This window comes from Sorghum bicolor, chromosome 1, assembly GCF_000003195.3.
Source record: "Sorghum bicolor cultivar BTx623 chromosome 1, Sorghum_bicolor_NCBIv3, whole genome shotgun sequence".
In the NCBI taxonomy this organism is placed as follows: Eukaryota; Viridiplantae; Streptophyta; class Magnoliopsida; order Poales; family Poaceae; genus Sorghum; species Sorghum bicolor.
Window position 1 is genome coordinate 9,269,300 of NC_012870.2, and position 19,615 is coordinate 9,288,914.

The 19,615-nt window shown below is 45.0% G+C and overlaps 5 protein-coding genes across 5 annotated transcripts; all 5 read left to right on the plus strand.

Moving 5' to 3' along the window:
• Window positions 415-1,426, plus strand: LOC8063398 (chemocyanin). The gene is made up of 2 exons (XM_002463962.2): window positions 415-703; window positions 874-1,426. The coding sequence occupies exons 1-2, from the start codon at window positions 517-519 to the stop codon at window positions 1,071-1,073; spliced, it is 387 nt and encodes a 128-aa protein (XP_002464007.1). The 5' UTR covers window positions 415-516; the 3' UTR covers window positions 1,074-1,426.
• On the plus strand, window positions 4,308-5,141 carry LOC8062917 (basic blue protein). The gene is made up of 2 exons (XM_002463963.2): window positions 4,308-4,595; window positions 4,697-5,141. Exons 1-2 carry the CDS (start codon window positions 4,406-4,408, stop codon window positions 4,894-4,896), a joined length of 390 nt encoding a protein of 129 aa, XP_002464008.1. The 5' UTR covers window positions 4,308-4,405; the 3' UTR covers window positions 4,897-5,141.
• On the plus strand, window positions 6,665-7,723 carry LOC8062918 (basic blue protein). The gene is made up of 2 exons (XM_002463964.2): window positions 6,665-7,063; window positions 7,196-7,723. Exons 1-2 carry the CDS (start codon window positions 6,871-6,873, stop codon window positions 7,393-7,395), a joined length of 393 nt encoding a protein of 130 aa, XP_002464009.1. The 5' UTR covers window positions 6,665-6,870; the 3' UTR covers window positions 7,396-7,723.
• LOC8062919 (mRNA cap guanine-N7 methyltransferase 1) lies at window positions 10,807-14,835 on the plus strand. The gene is made up of 14 exons (XM_002463965.2): window positions 10,807-11,028; window positions 11,114-11,270; window positions 11,396-11,541; window positions 11,664-11,732; window positions 11,837-11,908; window positions 12,154-12,252; window positions 12,757-12,813; window positions 13,246-13,384; window positions 13,491-13,555; window positions 13,640-13,690; window positions 13,958-14,020; window positions 14,110-14,233; window positions 14,321-14,382; window positions 14,466-14,835. Exons 2-14 carry the CDS (start codon window positions 11,204-11,206, stop codon window positions 14,556-14,558), a joined length of 1,107 nt encoding a protein of 368 aa, XP_002464010.1. The 5' UTR covers window positions 10,807-11,028; window positions 11,114-11,203; the 3' UTR covers window positions 14,559-14,835.
• Window positions 15,103-18,577, plus strand: LOC8062920 (microsomal glutathione S-transferase 3). Its single transcript, XM_002463966.2, has 4 exons — window positions 15,103-15,317; window positions 15,425-15,500; window positions 15,626-15,798; window positions 18,106-18,577. Exons 1-4 carry the CDS (start codon window positions 15,205-15,207, stop codon window positions 18,188-18,190), a joined length of 447 nt encoding a protein of 148 aa, XP_002464011.1. The 5' UTR covers window positions 15,103-15,204; the 3' UTR covers window positions 18,191-18,577.

Here is a 19,615-nt window from a genome sequence, read left to right on the forward strand (position 1 = left end):
AAAACTTGCTCTTGTTGTGTTTATTGCAGTCCACGTTCTTCAGTAATTTCACCACTTTGCCGGTGGTGAGGGCCCTGACCCTCTGCCGGACCAAGGGTTTCTCCATTTCCCATCTCGGACGGTTCCAAAGGCTGTGCCTCCCCACTCCGGCGGCACCCCCGTCTTCTCGTCCTTGTGGGTCAGTGGGTCGGTGGCTCCGGACTCCTCTTACGCACGGGCTAGCTAGTAGAACATCAGTATTCAGTAGCGTTAAGCGTAGTTTACACGGCGTAAGTGCTTGCCCCTGGGCCATTTGACCGTGTCAATGTCACTACACGCTAGACACGAGTTTGATTATTGCCTTATTGGCGTGTGCCGGGTACTCGGGCAGCTTGTGTGGGTTGCCTATAAAAAGGGGTTCTTGGTGCACTGAGCACTACAGCCAACTCACTCGCTCTCATCACTTCACACTCCAAGCCAGTGCTAGCTAGCCTCCTTTCCCCTTGCTTGTGAGAGAGACAGTACAGTAGAACTGCCATGGCTCAGGGAAGGGGCAGTGCTCGTGGCAGCAACGCCGTCGTGCTGGCGCTGGTCCTCCTCTGCGTGCTCCTCCACGGCGAGTTCGCCGAGTCGGCGGTGTACACCGTCGGCGACCGCAGCGGGTGGAGCTTCAACACCGCCAACTGGCCCAAGGGCAAGCGCTTCCGCGCCGGCGACGTGCTCGGTCAGTGCTACTACTAAGATTATTATCTGCTGAATCTGCCACCCATTCACAAGGGTTTTTGTCTGACGACGAATCAGTGAATAATACTTTCATGTTATCGGCGGTCAGTACCTCAGCTTAATCTCTCCTTGCTGGGTTATTTAACGGTGTTCGTTTACGCGTTCGTGCAGTGTTCAAGTACAACGCCAAGGCGCACAACGTGGTGCCCGTGAGCGCGGCGGGGTACAGGTCGTGCAGCGCGCCGAGGGGCGTGAGGGCGCTCACCACAGGCAACGACCGCGTCACGCTTAAGCGCGGCGCCAACTACTTCATCTGCAGCTTCCCAGGCCACTGCCAGGGCGGCATGAAGATCGCCGTCACCGCCGCGTGAGGCGTGGTGATCGAGGCACGCGGCCGGCCGATCAGGTCAGCCGGCGGCCGGCGACCGCGCCGCGCCGCGCGCATGGACACGGGCTCGATCGGTGGCCAGCTTACTACTACTATTAATTTCCTCTCTTCAAAGTAAAGCACGTAGCTAACTAGACGGTGCCGCTCTGTATCTCTGTTGTTCAATAATACCCGTGTCGTGTCGTCGCGTACTTAACCTGCGTGTTAGGAGTGTTGTTAGGTGTTTGGAGACTGGCACTATAGAGAAGGGTCAGATCGAGTGATGTACTACTGATGCGTGTATTTGTGTGTTTATGTGAAGAACAATAAAGGCATACGGCGTTTGTGTGCTATGTATATCCTGTATTGAGAATTGATGAGTGATATATGCTGAGCGCAGTGGCGAAGCTACGTGTATGCTCGTGGATGCGGATGCACCCACAAAAATTTTGAATATCACTGAATAGGATTGAAATTCCACTATAGTTATGATTCAAATCTATGCATCTATAAGACAGCCACACCCCTCTCGAATTTACTCTAGCTTCGCCACTGGCTGGGCGTGCTTGTTTGAGCTACGTACAAAATAATAAAGAAAAATATAGGGCGGTGGTGTCACAAAGGGCGGTGGTACGTGCTAAATCATGAGACAACCTCAGGCAGACAAATAATAACCCAATAGAATGGCAAAAGGTTACATAGAAGAGCCGGTTGTCTAACTATACGAATTATAGTTTCCAAACATGCGTCTTATAAAAAGCTCCTTTGGCTACTCTTAAATTTACAGCTTAAAAAGCTGCACGGATTCAAACAAGTTCTAAACCAACTCATTTAAATTGTGTAGAGCCACAGGAAGCTAGCTACTACTCCCTCCATTCACTAATATAAGCCAAAAGTTAATTTATTTTGGAATAGAGGGAGTAAACTCGTATCTAGTTGGTTGTTACCCTAGGTGCCTGGCCACCGCAGAGCATTGCCCATGGGGAAGTGCTTCTCCTATGCAGCATGGGAACTTTGCATAGGGACATCACGGCGCTGGGTGCATGAACATTGAAGGATTGCTATGACGACATCTATGGCGAGGTGTTCAAGCCCAACCATGCCAGGGCGATCAAAGAGTTATTTGCATCGAAGTGGAACGCCAAGAAGTGTGTGGATTCACACAGAGTAGCCACATGGCACGCACTTGAATCGTAGCGTCAAATAAGTGTGTTATCATATCCCACCATGGATATAAAGTTACGCCACCATTTTGCTTAGGTTGCTTATTTTGGCGAGTAATATGATCAGGAGAGTGTAAGCTCACCTCTAGATCGTTTATTTCAGCTCTCTCTCTCTATGTGTGTGTTATGTGGTGGCAACGTATTGTAACTCATCCTTTTGTTTAGTGCAATGATATGTAAATTTTTTATATATTCAGAAAAAAAAACTAGTGAACCATACGGTTTGAACCAACTAGATTTTTTTTCTTGTTTCAACTTTTTTTTCCTATTAGCTCTAATTAATCAAAGAGATATAAGATATCAATATCAACGACCCAATTCACACTTATGTGTTCGTGCTGCCCAAACCCAAAGACCCATTCTTGGCAAGCTCTGCTTTGCCCAATGGCGGCTACAGCACTCGATCGACCTATAATTTTTTAAACGAGCGGCATTGACACTAAACACACTAGCACTATACGGCACAACACTATTATGCACGACACTATCAGACACAGTGGCCGTGCCGTGCCGTGCCTTGGCACTAAAACCACATCACCACTTCAAAAGATCAGAATCAAAAGAACATCGTCCTCGTCGTCTTCCATCCCGCAGAGGTACAGCTCATTGTTAAGAGTCATGGAGTGATCGATGTTCTCTTGCTCATCTGACATCTCGCTGTCGCTCGCCTCCGGTCCCTCGACGGCTACCAAGAAGTAGGTTGTGCTGTGTGCCCGTGTTGTTCGCCGAAAAGCGAGAAGAGTGGAGAGGAGCTAGGGTTTCCACTTGAGAACAGAGAGCGTAGGAGCTGAGGAGTCGCAGCGAGTGAGGAGAGAGAGGGTGAAGACGCGAATGAGCTAGGGTTCTAGGTCTCGGGGAGTGACGAGCGACGGCCGGCTTATATAGCCCCCCTCCCATCGCGCAGATCCAACGGTCATGAGCAAGTGGAGGCCGATACAACGGCTATAAGTCGTGTCGCCTCTGTGCCGGCCGCTGGAGCAGGTCGTGCCCGTGCCGTGCCATCGTGCTGGCATCGTGGCCCAGGCACTGGCACGGGGTCGTGCTGTGCTTGGCATTGGCACGGGAGAGGCCGGGCCAGGCCAGACCGTTTTCGTACCGGGCCAAATCGTCCCGTGTCCGTGTCAGTCCAGCCGACTTGGCCCATTTGGAAAACTATAGATCAACCCCCGAACAAACAAGGCATGGATGATGATGTGAGGCTTAGTGACCAGGGGTTAAATATAGATAAAAATAACTAATTGCATAGTTCGACTGTAATTTATGAGATGAATCTTCTGATCCTAGTTAATCTATAATTAAATAATAATTATAAAATAAAAACAAACAAAAATACAACAATAGCTAAAATTAAAAATTTTCACCAACTAAATAGCCCCCAACTTGCATCGGCTCATCAGTCATCAATGCAAGAAACATCCGTCTTTGACCCAGTTGGCGGCCGGGTTTGGCGCTGCACGCACTTTGAACCGGTCCCTCAGTGGCCGATAAACCGACTCTGAAATGGGCACACACCAAACGCCGCCGACCGCCGGGCTCCGGCAGACAGCGAAGCAGCCCCGCAGCCTCTTGCTCCCGCATCCATCCACAGCTCACACAGCTGGTGTTCCCATCTCGGGGTCTCGGCGGTGCCCACTCGTCGCTTTCCGCTCGCCGCTGACTCGCTTCGCACACACGCGCCCCGCCGCGGGTCAGGGTCCAAAAGTTATGGCGTCTCTAGCCATTCCATGCGTTTGCGTACTAGGAGCAGTAATTCTTTCTAGAAAGGGTACCTCCACGAAATAACTCGTCTGCGACGGCCAGTGCGAGCTTCCACATCGCCATGGTGCGCCACTTCGATCTCTTTCTCTCCCATTGCCACCGCCGCTGGTCCTGGAGAAAGTTTGCCGCGCACTGAGTTCATCACATGCATGGCAGCGTAGACCATCTGACCGTGTAATGGCAACGTACGGTAGCCACAAATTCGACTGCCAACTCGGTTCGTTTGCCTATAAAACGAGCCCCCGGGTGCACCGAGAACGGCATCTCAACTCACACTCATCATCACTCGCCTTCGCTCGAGCACTTCCCCTTTTCCTGAGCTCATCGTCTTGTTTGAGAGCGGCAAAACATATATATGGCTAAGGGAATGGGCAGTGCTCGTGGCAGCAGCGGCGCCACCGTGCTGGCGCTGGTCCTCCTCTGCGTGCTCCTCCACGGCGAGTTCGCCGAGTCGGCGGTGTACACCGTCGGCGACCGTGGTGGGTGGAGCTTCAACACCGCCAACTGGCCCAAGGGCAAGCGCTTCCGCGCCGGCGACGTGCTAGGTCAGGCTCTTTAATTACTTCCGCGTATGAATGAATCCCTCACTGAAATATACTACTAATGCACGAGTACTCCTCCATCATGTCCATATATATGCATGCAGTGTTCAAGTACAACCCCAAGGCGCACAACGTGGTGCCCGTGAGCGCGGCGGGGTACAACTCGTGCAGCGCGCCCAGGGGCGTCAGGGCGCTCACCACCGGCAACGACCGCGTCACGCTCAAGCGCGGCACCAACTACTTCATCTGCAGCTTCCCCGGCCACTGCCAGGCCGGCATGAAGGTCGCCGTCACCGCCGCGTGATGAGGCCGCCACCGATCGGCCGGCGGCTATCTTCTGGCTCTATTATTTTTTCTTCTCCAAATCCAAAGTAAAGCGTGTGTGTACGTAGTAGCTCGTCGTTGTTCAATAATGTCGTGTTGTCGGATTGGGACTACATATAGAGCAATGTTATGTACTGGCGTGTGTGTTGAATGTTGATGTATATGTATGCAACCGAATAAGAAGGCATATACAGCTGCGTTAGTTTCAGCTGCATCCTGCATTCAGTCGATGTGTATGCGTCAGTCAGCAGGTGCTTGTTTGGGAGCCCATTTCATCATTTCGGCCCAGGTTCTCTCGCGCTGAGGAATCAGGGCTGTAAGTAATAAGCGCAGGCGGGCGGTCGGCCCGTGGTTACCTCCCGTTTTGCTGGTTTCCTCCGCTGCAAGAGAAGCAGAGCAGCCCAACACGAGGGAAGACGAAGAGGCGAAACATGCACAAACACCACCTCTGCGGCTCTGGCCCCTGCATGGCTCTTCGCCTCTTCCCTCGTTTCATCATGAGATACAAGAGGCAATAGCTGAACTTTGCCAAGGCCAATACGGTGAATCTTTGTTCCTTTGCCAGCTGCGTTGATCTTGAGCGAGTACGAGAAGAGAATCAGAGGACCAAGAAACATGAATTCTGAACTGAAGGCGGCAGATGTGTGTGTCCATGGACCATCTAGTTATTGCTGGACTTTTTTTTTTCCAGCGAGAAGAGGAAGATACAGCACCAGCTCTACAGCAGGGTACCCTGGGATGCGCCACTGCTCACTGCTAACCTGCTACAGCCTACAGCGATGGTCTGCCAAGTGATGCGTGGGATGGCAGCAATGGCAGAGGATTGAATTCCTAGATGTCCTACTCCTCTGCTACTCATAGCAGCCGGCGTAGTATTGCTTGCCAGTTGCCACAGCTGAATTTTGGGCCTTCACTACCATTGTACTGATTTCACCGTCATGAAATCGGTGCCTTCCTTGCTCTATGTTCCAATAGGTAAAGCAGTTGCTAATGAGCATAAATTAGATCGGAGATTGATTTCGTTTCTAGGCGAGCGCTCGCTCAACCTTGCTCGACTAGAAATGAAACCGAAGTGAGCGGTTAGATGGATGCCAAACGAGCTTAATCTTGGTGTTTACGCTGGCAAGGTTTCTCCTTGCGAGAGGGAATTCGCCTCGCCAGTCACCATAGACAGAGGCAAGCCACAAGCCAACAAGATCATGGTCGTATGAATGAGGAGTGAGCATTGAAGAAGGCCGAGCCTTCAACCATCTTCCTGTAGTTCTGAACTTCTGTGATTTACTTTGATAAGGCCTTGTTTAAACGCGAAAAGATTTTAGATTTCGCTACTGTAGAACTTTCGTTTGTTTGTGGCAAATATTATCTAATTATAGACTAATTAGGATCAAAAAATTCGTCTCGTGATTTACAGGTAAACTGCGCAATTAGTTTTTATTTTTCATCTATATTTAATGCTTCATGCATATGTTGAAAGATTCGATGTGATAGGGAATCTTGAAAACTTTTTTATTTTCGGGATGAACTAAACAAGGCCTAAATACTCCTAAACGTTAGTTCAGTATTGTCCTAGTAGAATCTGTTGCCTGGCCTGCACCGTGATGCTCTCGTCTGGCCTAGTGGCCCGTCATGTGATCACGGACTGGCGTCTCATGCAGCATTGAAGCAGCACAGTCTTAGCGGTCCCTCTCGCTCTGCTCGTCACTGCCTCTGCCTTTCTGCGCAGTATTGATTTCCTCGGACACCGTGCTCCCCGACCCCAAGCAACCATCCAGCAGCCAGCTAGGAGCTACTCCTTTCCGAGTGCACTACACTCTCCTTGCCAGCCGATCTGCATTTCACTAGTTCCACACTGCCGTTCCCCGAGCCCATTGAGCCACCACCAGCTAGCAGGTGCGGGCATTTCTCCCCTTGAGTGCAGCGAGCCGGCCGACGAGTGCGTCCGTGAGATACCGAGATGGCTCAGGGAAGAGGCGGTGCAAGCGCAGGGCGAGCCATCGGCGCCATGGCGTTCGCCGCCGTTGCCTGCTGCTGCTGCGTCGTCATCGCCGACGCAGCCACCACCTACTACGTCGGGGACAGCAACGGCTGGTCCTTCAGCAGCCCCAGCTGGCCCAACGGCAAGCACTTCCGCGCCGGAGACACTCTCGGTACGTCTCCATAAAACCAGCACTCTTCATGCCCCCGTGCGCAATGCTGCATTTGGCCAATTGGCCGGCTGTTCACCACTGAAAATGGCTCATGCTTTCTTTTTTCGGGGTGCGCGTATGTACTGGCTGCAGTGTTCAGGTACATCCCCTGGATCCACAACGTGGTGGCCGTGAGCGAGGACGGGTACAACGGCTGCACGACGCCGCCGGGGTCGCGGACCTACACGTCCGGCGCCGACAGCGTCACGCTCGCCAAGGGGGACAACTTCTTCATCTGCACCCGGTTTGGCCACTGCAACCTCGGCATGAAGCTCGTCGTCTATGCCGCGTGAGCACAGCCGCGGCGGCGGCGGCGGCGGCGGCGGCCATGATCTGTCAAAGCTAGCGACTAGTAGCATATTCGATCGTTTGCCTGCCTTCCATTAAAATTGGGGAGCCAGTTCAGTTGGGTGGGTGTTTCTTCGGTTCTTGGCTAGGAGGTTTGGTGTCACTCTGTCTGTGTTGACTGACTGTGGGCGTGGATGTGCAGGTGCTTGCTCTGGAGTGAGCTAGTTGATTTGATTTCTGCTATTTCATGTAAGAACCGTTGTTAATGGGCGCGTGTTTGAACATTTGCTTTCCATGACAAATCGTTTGAGATATGTATCGGTCGAGGGCGAACCACCACGGCCTTGTTTAGTTCCAAAATTTTTGGCAAAATGAGCACTGTAGCTATTTCGTTTGTATTTGACAAATATTATCCAATTATAGACTAACTAGTCTCAAAAGATTCGTCTCGTCAATTCCGACCAAACTGTGCAATTAGTTTTTATTTTTATCTATATTTAATACTCCATGCATACGTCTAAAGATTCAATGTGACGGAGAATCTGGAAAATTTTGCAAAATTTTTTGAAACTAAACAAGGCCCACGTTTCATTTCTCTGCTTTCTTGCAGCTTGTTTATCAGAAAGGACATTTTGTGTGTGGACTGCGAGGTTTCGGCTTATGCAGACCCATACCTTTTCTTTTGTGCGTGATAAAATCGGCTGGTGCCACAAAAATTATTTCATGTTGCTAAAATTTGACTTATGCTAATGCTTACACTAAAATGATATGCGAGAAAAATATTGTCTGTTTATTGAAAAGTATTGCTAAAGTACTATTAGCAGGTGTACAATATTGGATCATTAGTTTTATTTAGGAATTATTGGATAATTAGTTTGTCCATGTAATCAACAAGACTAATAGAAATGCCAGCTGTTACGGTCTTACCAAACCCAGACCCTTTAAGGAACTTTAGGTTCATGCATTGTTTAGTTCATCCTAAAACCAAAAACTTTTCAAGATTTCTCGTCACATTAAATCTTGTGGCACATGCATGAAGTATTAAATATAAACGAAAACAAAAAATAATTCCACAGTTTGCCTATAAATCATGAGATGAATCTTTTGAGTTTAGTTAGTCTATGATTCGATAATAGTTGTCAAGTAAAAACTAAAATGCTACAGTACCGAAAACCAAAAAAAAATTAAAACTAAACAAGGCCTTATTTCTAATTGTTCAACTCGCCCAAAATGGCTTCTCTAAGGTCCTGTTTAGTTGGAAAAAAATTTCTCCGTCACATCAAATCTTTAGACGCATGTGTGAAATATTAAATATAAACAAAAAAGTAACTAATTGTATAGTTTGTCCGCAATTTGCGAGATAAATCTTTTGAGCCTAGTTAGTCTATAATTGGACAATAATTGTCAAATACAAATGAAAGTGCTACAGTAGGCAAACCTAAATTTTTCCCTAAAAATTTTGCAAAATTTTTCAGATTCCCCGTCACATCGAATCTTTAGACGTATGCATGGAGTATTAAATATAGATAAAAATAAAAACTAATTGCACAGTTTGGTCGAAATTGACGAGACAAATCTTTTGAGCCTAATTAGTCCATAATTGGACAATATTTGTCAAATACAAACGAAAGTGCTACTATTCCTATTTTGCAAAATTTTTTGAAAGTAAACAAGGCTCAACTAAACAAAGTCATAAGGAAGATGTATCTTTCAAAACTTCATTTATGTGGCTGAACTTATCCATCACTCCCACAAGATGCGAGCATTGAATGAAAAAAAGGCCTTCGCTAGGGAGAAACCCCCCCCCCCTCTATCTTGAAACTTTTGAAGGTGACCTCCAAGACACTCTCAGCATAAGGCCAGTCTTAGTGGGGGTTTCACCAGGATGTCATGCACATTTATTAGAGCGCCATGTCAGCAAAACTGCACTTTTTACATGAAACGAAGAGGAGAGAGAAGGAAGTAGTTTCACCATGGTGAAACTCCACGGGCGTTGTTTCCCACACGGTGAAACGGGATGAAATCCCCACTGAGGACTAAATCGTTTCACCATCTTGCATATGATCCAATCATTTTGCAGTAATTAAATGCTTTGCACAGCCTAGGAAACTTCAAGGTGAAACTCATGCATTGTGGAGGTTGTTTCATTGCTGGTTTCATTGATGCTCTGTCAGCAGATTTGTTTTGGAAATAGTGCATTGAAACGGGCCACTGAGACTGGCCTAACCGAGCTTGTCCCTATTTTACAGTACGCGAATGGCACACTAAACATTGTCAAGACTAACCGGAAAGAGCTCAAGCAAGTGTTGGATATGTTTTCAACAATAACACGGTTCCACATCAACTTCGACAAAAATACATTTGTTCCTATGAGCACGTATCATTCGAATGTTGTTTCTCGTGCTGCTATCTTCATATGCTAAATTTTCACCTACTTTAAGAACTACTTGCCCTCCTCCTGTTCCTCGAACTGTCCACAAGCTTCACCCATGACTTGTAGCTCACTGTGTATCATGGTGGCGGAAGTTTCTCACTCTAAGTGGTTAAAAGCAGCTTGTTAAATCTGTCTTGAGTCTTGACAAGCACTACCCCCTTATCATGCCCTCCATCTTAGTGTCCTAAGGTACTATTGATGCATTGCAGTGTAGACCCTTCTTTGGTTCTCAAAAAATATTGCAAAATTTTTCAGATTCTCGTCACATCGAATCTTGCGGTATATGCATGAATTATTAAATATAGATAAAAGAAATAACTAATTACACAATTTACCTATAATTTGCGAGACAAACCTTTTGAGCCTAGTTAGTCTATGATTAGACAATATTTATCACATACAAACGAAAGTGCTACAGTGCTTATTTTACCAAAAATTTTTTAGAAAACGAAGGACTAGCAAGTGGTTTGCACCCGCAATTTAGAGCTGGTTTCTCTTTGTTTTAGTTTTAATTAACATCAAGAACTAGTAAACTAGCCAACTGGTTTTTATGAAGTAACTTTAATTCGATAGAGAAACGATCTTAGAGAAAATGATGTAAAATGTTTTTAGGGCCTGTTTAGTTTTCTATGGAATGCAAAATATAAAATACCAACTACTTTAGAATAATAAAATGCAAAATACCAAAAATTTCATAGTGATGTTTAGTTTCGTCTAAAATACATAATTTATTGTTCTTATTATGGCCTTTTAAGGCTTTTTTGGTTTTTTTACTCTTGAAGTCAAAATTCAAAATGAAGAATGACAACTATTTTGTAAAAAAAATTATATGGTGTTTAATTTCCTTATGTAAATGATGGAATAAAACCTAGAATTTTTTTTATGAAACTTACGAAGAATCCATTTTACTAAAAAATGTAACATAAGCGATCTGGCTTATGGCGATCTGGCTAGATGCATGTGCTCAATGGAGCTGTGAATTGTTTTCATCGAAAGAGAGCGCGAGAGGGATCGGATTGTTAAGAGGAAAGGGGAAAAAAAAATAGCAGCCGATTGAGGGCTGATCCACCCTGACTACCGACTATCATACCGCCGGTCCGCCGCCGCCTCCGCTCGAAGACTCGACCGCCTCGTCTGCTCGCCCGGCCCGTCCCTCCCCGCGCGCAACTGTCTGCGCCGACGACCATAAGCCGCCTCATCGCCGGTGAGCTCTTACACACCCCTTCTCTCTAGCTCAATCCACAAAGCAATTTTCTCTCCTAACCCCAGATTCGGTTTTTTTCGTCCAGGCCGCACAAAGATCCGTGGTAAGGAAAGCACGACGACGTGGACGTGCAGTAGAATTGTGAATCGCCGGGAAAACATCCGTTGGCGGCGGCATGAATAAGCGGCCCCGCGACGACCACTCCTCCTTCGCCTCCGCGCCCAAGCGCCAGTACGGCGCAGGTATCCCCTCTCCGTCTCATCCCCTTCCTCTCTTGCTCACCAGCTGCCCCGGTCAGCGTCGGGGCGGAGGCTAGCTGCCGCGGTCGGGTTGGGTGGCTAACTAGGGTTTGGGGCTTGGGTGGCAGGCGGAGGGTATGGCGCGCAGCAGGGGTACTCGGAGGAGCGGAACAGCGCGCGGCGGGTGGCCGACCACTACAGCGCGAGGTCCAACCAGACGCTCGAGGAACGCGAGAACAGCCCCATCATCCACCTCAAGAAGCTTAACAACTGGGTGGGTCTCAATTCAGTTTACTGCCCTACCTGGCCATCCCTGGATTCTTGATAAAATGGGGAACCCATGACTGCCAGTAACCACGCCGACCAAGTAACTGTTTAATCTGTGTGTTTGGGCAGATCAAGAGTGTTTTAATCCAGCTGTATGCACGCCCGGGCGACTGTGTTCTTGATCTTGCTTGCGGGAAGGTTAGCGGCATGTTATGGTTGTTTTGCATAGTAGAAAGAGAAATGGTTCCTGGGCTCGAAGGTAGCATTAACCATTAAGCTATGCTTATTTGTTTGTAATGCAGGGAGGTGATTTGATAAAGTGGGATAAAGCCAAGGTTGGCTACTATGTAGGAGTTGATATTGCTGAAGGCTCGGTTAGTTTCCTGTCACATGAGATTATTTTTATTCTGTGTGTACATTTGCACAAGTACACCAGGAATTGTTATGCATTAGCTTCACCATTTTTGAATTCTTATCATTGATGACTTATGGATTCTCAGTATGAACTAATCAATTGAACAGTTTATGTTGTAATATTATCCGATGTGCAATATATTTTGTGTTTCTGCATCACTTTTGAGCACGGACATATAATGGCCTTACACTTTCTGACTTTCAGATAAAAGATTGCATGACTCGCTATAATGGTGACACAGATCAACAAAGAAGGAAAAAGTTCAGTTTCCCTGCACGGCTTATTTGTACTGATTGCTATGAGGTAAAGAGATGGAAGCTACTTGATTAGCCATGACTAACTTGATGGTTTGCTTTTGCATTCGCAAACCCACTAATAGAATGAACATGTTACTAGGCATAGAGCCACAGGCTGTTTCGAACCGTTGTTATGTCAGATCATATGCTAGCATGGCACCTTGCATAGAGCACTCCTGGACTTATTCATACTCTACTGAAAAGATGATAGTATTGTCTTATTCTTCACATCACTAAGCAGAATATAGTGCACCTCATAGTTTCATTGCCTGTGAAAATATCACATGCTTATAAGGGGCGGATCTACTGTAGGTGCATGGGAGTACAGCTGCACCCTTGGCACAAAAAATACCAAGTGTACCTCATAGTATAGTGCATGCAGACATTACCATGTCAAATATGAAGCCTAACTGCCCAAATGAAAGAAAAACAACCCACCACACATTACTAGTTCAGATGAGAATGATGAATGAATTACATGACCGATCAATTTCTTTTCTTTCTTCCTTAGGCTCGTCTGGATGAATATTTATATGAGGATGCTCCATTTGATATATGTAGCTGTCAGGTGAGTCATCTTCCCTTGTACTTCTATCCCTTGAGCTTTCATTGGTCCACTGTTGTTGTTATGTGGGTCCAACTGTATCCTTCCTTCTTGTTAGTGCAGCTTTGTATTTTTGAACCTTGTCTAGATCTAAATGGTCATGAATGCATGGTAGACAGTTATCATGAAAGTTGTAAAAATGTTTCGTAACAAGGTAGTTAAACATTTTGTATCATCGCTTTGCACAAGAAAAGAAATGCAACTCTGATGTTCCTAAAACAAAATGTGTCTAGGATGTCTAAAATGCCCTTTTAATTGGTAATGCATCATCAAATCTTCTAATTTATGTAGTAGTTACTAATGAGTAAAGTTGTAAAAAATCTTTCCTTATGTCAGAACAAGGACTTCTATTTGATCATACATGCTCCATTTTCAATCACTCTCTGTATATTTCAGTTCGCTTTACATTATTCATGGTCAACTGAAGCACGCGCTAGACAAGCCTTGGCAAATGTGTCTGCATTACTTCGTCCTGGAGGCATTTTTATTGGGACAATGCCTGATGCCAATGTCATTATCAAAAGGCTTCGAGAATGTATGTTGCTGTAAACAACCATTGTCATCTTTTACATTGGTTAACTTTGTCACTGTATTTGCTGGAAGCTGTGTGACAAGTATATAAACTCTTCTGCTATGGTCAGCTGAAGGGTTGGAATTTGGAAACAGTGTTTACTGGATTAGCTTTGGTGAGGAGTATGCTGAAAAGGTAAATTTTGGTAAGATATTTATAGTAGCTTCCCTTTTTTTTGTACAGTAACTGATCCATTTGTTTGTTTTGATGATGGTGTAGAAATTCCCTGCATCCAGACCCTTTGGTATCAAGTACAAGTTTCACTTAGAGGTAACAGTGGGACTAGTTCTTCGTTAATATATTTCTCATATTTCTTTTAGTTCAACATGCTTCTAAGGATTGTTGATCTTGGCACTAATTTCTGAATAGTCTTTTGGACTTAAATATCTATAGCCTAGTTTGGGTATGTACTGAAGTTGTTTCTGTTGTCTCAAACTAGTAGTTTCCCAGATTGGCGTCCTTTGGAGTTTCTTTTGTATTTATAAATTCTGAAAGAAAGAAAAAAAGTGCTGAATGAAATTCTTCTGCGACATGCAGGATGCTGTTGATTGCCCAGAATGGGTTGTTCCATTCCATCTCTTCAAATTATTGGCAGAGGAGGTATTGGAGGGTTCTCTTTTTTTAACAGTCTTCTGTGCAACCTATGCTTCAACAATGCTTGTTACATATTGTTTGCCAACGTTTCGCAGTATGATCTCGAGCTGGTTCTGATGAAGAACTTCCATGAATTTGTACACGAGTACCTGCAAAAACCAGAGTTTACCGAGCTGATGCGTAGGCTTGGTGCCCTTGGTGATGGAAGGCAGGACCAAAGTAATGTCCCTGCCAACATTATAGATTTTGTACCCCTGAATGCCGTCAGCTTTCCCTCACCTCAAAGCTATGACACATAAAATGCAGGTACACTGTCACAAGATGAGTGGGAGGTTTCCTATCTCTATCTTGCATTTGTCCTGCGGAAGGTACTGCACAACTCATGTGTTTTTTATTCTGTTAGCATCAGAACTGGATGCCAATTTTTGGCTAACACATTCTCCTTTCACAGCGAGGGCAACCGCCTGCCCAACGAAGAGCCAACAACGCAAACAGAGGGAAGATGTTCCTCACCGAGGGTGACATCGAGGTTCTCGGGATATAAGCATGAGTGTACCCTAGGAGAATCATAAGTGTACCCTAGGAGATTTCACCCTAGGAGAGCCTGCTAACAGCTTACCGATTGTATGCTCAACAGACCACAGTCCACAAAGCACGAAAGAAAGTTGTAACATTAGTGGCTCTCATATTGTTTGTTTCTCCAATTTGTATCTTCTGTATAACATCCCATGTGTACTTTCCAGACTTCTTTTTTTCTATTGACAATGTCAATATTAAGGACCAGTAGACTGGCATCACGCATGACGTATTTAGCTAATGAATCTCTAACGTTGACTTTTCTAAACTTTTACATCTCTACCAGCAATTCGTCGAGTCCTCTCTGTTTCTTTTTCTTGAAGAAAAACGATTCTTTTCTTTGCGCATGACAGCTGAATAAACCTTGGGTTACTCCTACAGTTTCTAGTTCCTGGCAGCGGAATAGAGTAAAGCGGCCCAGCTGGGTCAAAGCTTTCTTGGGCCGGGGGCAAGTGTAGATTCTAGAACCTTCTAGACGCCTCCAGCCCCTATAAGACGTGTCTATCCACTATGAGCAAGTCTTCAGACCATAGCCTGCAGCCGCCCTCCATCCTCGACTCGTTCCCGATCTCCATTTCCAATAGAACGAAGGAGAAGAAACCGAGGCGGCAGACATGGCGGTGTCGATCGAGCTCACCAAGGAGTACGGCTACGTCGTGCTGGTGCTGGTGGCCTATGCCTTCCTCAACTTCTGGATGAGCTTCCAGGTCGGCAAGGCCCGCAAGAAGTAAGCCTTCCGAAATCTGAATCGCTCGTCGCCATTGCTGTCTTTGTTCGTCTCCGCCCATTTCGTCAGCGGAATATTTGATGGTTTCCGCGGTGATTCTTCTTTAGGTACAAGGTGTTCTACCCCACCATGTACGCCATCGAGTCGGAGAACAAAGACGCCAAGCTCTTCAACTGCGTGCAGGTGCGCCAAGATTCAGCCATCCTCTCCCCGTGTGATTAACAATTGCTCGTGAGGGAGGGAGGGAGAGGAGTAGAGGACGAGTGGCATCTGAATTCCTGCTGGTTCTTGTGTTGTTTTGAGTGCAGAGGGGGCACCAGAACTCTCTGGAGATGATGCCCCTGTTCTTCGTCATGCTGCTGCTGGGCGGCCTGCAGCACCCGACCATCGCCGCCGGGCTGGGCGTCCTCTACGTCGTCGCGAGGTTCTTCTACTTCAAGGGATACGCTACCGGCGTTCCGGACAACCGTCTCAAGATTGGGTAAGTTTGCTTCCGTAGTGACCAGTGAGGCTTGCGTCAGATGCAGAAGACGCTTATAAAATGATGAAATTTCCACGCACTTACAGAAAACATAAATCATATAAGGGAGAATTAGCAGAGTTCAACTTGATTTCTATGTTTCGGTTTATCAGTCTCCATGAAACTTTACGTAGTCGTATACTCGTACAAGTGATCCCCACCAATTGCAATAAATGCTCCACATCTTTAAAATTGAGCCACGATATCACAGATTTTTTTTATCTGCTTTATTTATGTGGTTCAAAGCTTCTGCTATATTCTATGGATTCCTGAATGCTGGTAGTGGGTAGGCCGTAGGTAGCCAGTGCTCGGTTGTCGGCAACAGTAGTCAAGGATAGCCTAACCCCGTTAAGGGTCTGTTTAGATCGGGAACGAAAATTTTTTAGATGTCACATCGGATGTGTCGGAAGGATGTCGGGAGGGATTTTTAGAAACTAATAAAAAAACAAATTACATAGCTCGTCACGAAACTGCAAGACAAATTTATTAAGCATAATTAATCTGTCATTAGCATATGTGGGTTACTGTAGCACTTAAGGCTAATTATGGAGTAACTAGGCTTAAAAGATTCGTCTCGCGATTCTCAACTAAACTGTGTAATTAGTTTATTTTTTTATCTACATTTAATGTTCCATGCATGTGTCCAAAGATTCGATGGTATGGATGAAAAATTTTTTGGTGGGGAACTAAACAGGGCCTAAGGTTTATGAAGTGCATTTGTTGGTGCGTTTGTAAGGGATGAAGCCGGATCATTTTTTGTTTTTGGGTACCGTAGCACTTTTATTTTTATTTAGCAAATATTATCCAATTATGGACTAACTAAGCTTAAAAGATTCATCTCGCGATTTACAGGCAAATTGTGCAATTAATTTTTGTTTTTATCTATATTTAATCCTCCATCCATGTGCCATAAGATTTGATATGATGCGGAATCTTGAAAAGTTTTTGGTTTTTAGCGTGAACCAAACAAGGCCTTACTTTATCGAGTCAAGTGACTGTTGAAATGGTGCATGCTTTTTAGGATTTTAAATGAGGCTTTTAGCTGGATTTCTGCACCACAGCGACCTTTTTTTTTCCCAAATCGTCCACCTTCTCAATGTTCACACAAGTCATTGTTTGGATCACAGCAGATTTGCTATGGGGTCAGTCAACTGCTGTTCAGCATGGTCAGTAGGAATGACAAATTGTAGTCCTGTAGTGGTTTGTTCTGATCCTAACCACTTTTGGTTTAGAATAGAATGTTCTCAAAATGAGTAATAAAGTGCTAAAGGTTCCTCTGAAAGCTTGTGGTTGGCTCTCACCTAATGGCGTGGAGTAGCCTTAACTAAGTGTTCGTTGAATTTATTGCACACTTGCACTTCCAAGTTGAGTCTCTGTAGCTACACCATCAGCTACCTTCCGCACAACTTTGACCAAAATTTCTAGTGTTCAAATAATTGACTACCATAAGCATAGACCTTGGTTGGCAGGTCTGGTTATTCACACTGGTCTATGTTAATAGTAGTCCCTTGCTCTGGAGTATTAATTTCATCATTTGTACCTAACCGACCGCTTACTTTCGGCCTAGTATCAAATACCTTGATTGTTAAGTTTTGCTCACAATTTTCTGTGGAGTCGGCCATGATTAGGCATTGCAAAATAATTAACTACCATTAGCATAGACCTTGGTTGGCAGGCCTGGTTTGTTCACACTGGTTTATGTTATGGTAGTCCCTTGCTCTGGAGTATTAATTTCATCATTTGTAGCTAACACACTGCTTACTTTCTGCCCAGTGTCAAAGACCTTGGGTTGTTAAGTTTTGCTCACAATTTTCTGTGGAGTCGGCCATGGTTAGGCATTGCAAAATAATTAACTACCAATAGCATAAACCTTGGTTGGTAGGTCTAGTTTGTTGACACTGGTCTATGTTATGGTAGTCCCTTTCTCTGGAGTATTAATTTCATCATTTGTACTAACACACTGCTTACTTTCTGCCCAGTGTCAACGACCTTGATTTTTAAGTTTTGCTCATAATTTTCTGTGGAGTTGGCCATGGTTAGGCATTGCAAATTCTAATTCCACCTGACAGCCTTTATTAGCGACTATCACGATGCCCTCTGATATATGGGCAGCATGAAGGATCATTTGAACGAGATTGTTATCTGAAGTTGTATCAAATGACATCTGTTAGATCAAAGCTCACATTGTTGCTAGTAATTCATGCCATCTATTATTAGTAGTGGTTACATGTTCTTACTTGATTGAGTTGCTTGTGGTGCGTGCTGCAGGGGGCTCAACTTCTTGGCGGTGATTGGGCTGATCATCTGCACGGCATCTTTCGGCATAAACTTGGTCATCAGGGAGACACTCTAAACTTCAGGTTTACGTGTGAGCTGCTGCAGACTTGATTAATGGAACAAGTTACTTGAGGCCTGAGCAACGTAACTTTGTGTGACATGAGTCAGTTGGGTTTGCATAGTCGTATGCTCGTTTCTTTCTTTGTGTGTGTGTGTTGATTAGCAAAGTAGTGACTGCGTCTGCGTCTCACTTTTGGCTGTGCCGGAATAAGAGGAGACAGATGGCTTGAAGCATGAATCCTACAGTTCTTGCTGCTTGTCACTCTCTGGTTTCGTTGTAGATGAGATGGTTGTTGATGGTTTGTGTTTGAGGCACGATCCTTAATTTTTACCGATCTAAAACTGGCCTGTAACAGTCTGATTTTTTTAAAGAAAAAACGAGAAACCTCTGCTTTTATTGAAAGCAACAGTCAGAACATAAAACTTGGGATACCAGTGTACAGGATTTAGAGCCAGAACTCTCCCACCCTATAGACTAAAAAACTGGGGAAACCAGTGAACAGATTTAGAATCCTTTCTTGTCTTATAGTATGTACTTTTTTTTATCAGTCAGCATTGTTTTTCTGTCACAATAAATCAGTAAACAGTACTTTTAGTCATAACTTTTTAGATCAGCGAATAGACTCTTAAAGTGCCAAAACTCTCATTCGCTAAGAGACTAAAAACAGCGAATCTCATACATATCAAACATCAGAATGTCAGAAGGCTTGAAGTCCTTTAGCCAGTTCATGATTGTAGACTTTACCTGGAGGAAGAGCTCCTGATCCTTCTCCTTCATCCTGATACTCAATTACTCTGGTTGGGATTATGTTTATCCACTGTATGCGGGGTACCGGCTGCCAACCGTTCTGCATTAACGGCACAGCAACCCTAATCGGCTGGTAACAGTTCTTGGACTTCTTTATATACAAAGATTACTAGGGGAGCAACCGCCGACCGGCTATGCCGTATGCGAATAAGATTTTCGAGAAAACGCCATAAGGATCCAAGAGTCTTTTGTAAATCTTATTCTCTAAATCATTATTTAGAGAATTATTTTTGTAAAAATCATATTCTATATTTCTTCACTCTCCAACAGGTTTTCTATTTCTGGTGTGCACTCTAGAGAGCTATCTTGTCTTTTAATTTTGGCTAGCCAAAAACCAGAATAGAAAATGGTTATATGTATATAATCATTTAGACAAGCTGTTGGAGGATAATTTTTTACCAAAATCTCTATTCCTAACATTTAGCAAGAATTTAGAGAGTCTCTTAAAGTTACTCTAAAATGAACACTTATCGCTTTCTAAAATTGAAGATCAAATAAATCTAAAAAAAATACTGGAGGCTGCAATCAGCGTCAGCTATCCTACATTGTTACGCTCACAAGTCACAACAGGTGTAGCAGCACTATGTTGAAGTGCAGTTCCACGGGCCCACTAACATTTATGATAAACTCCAT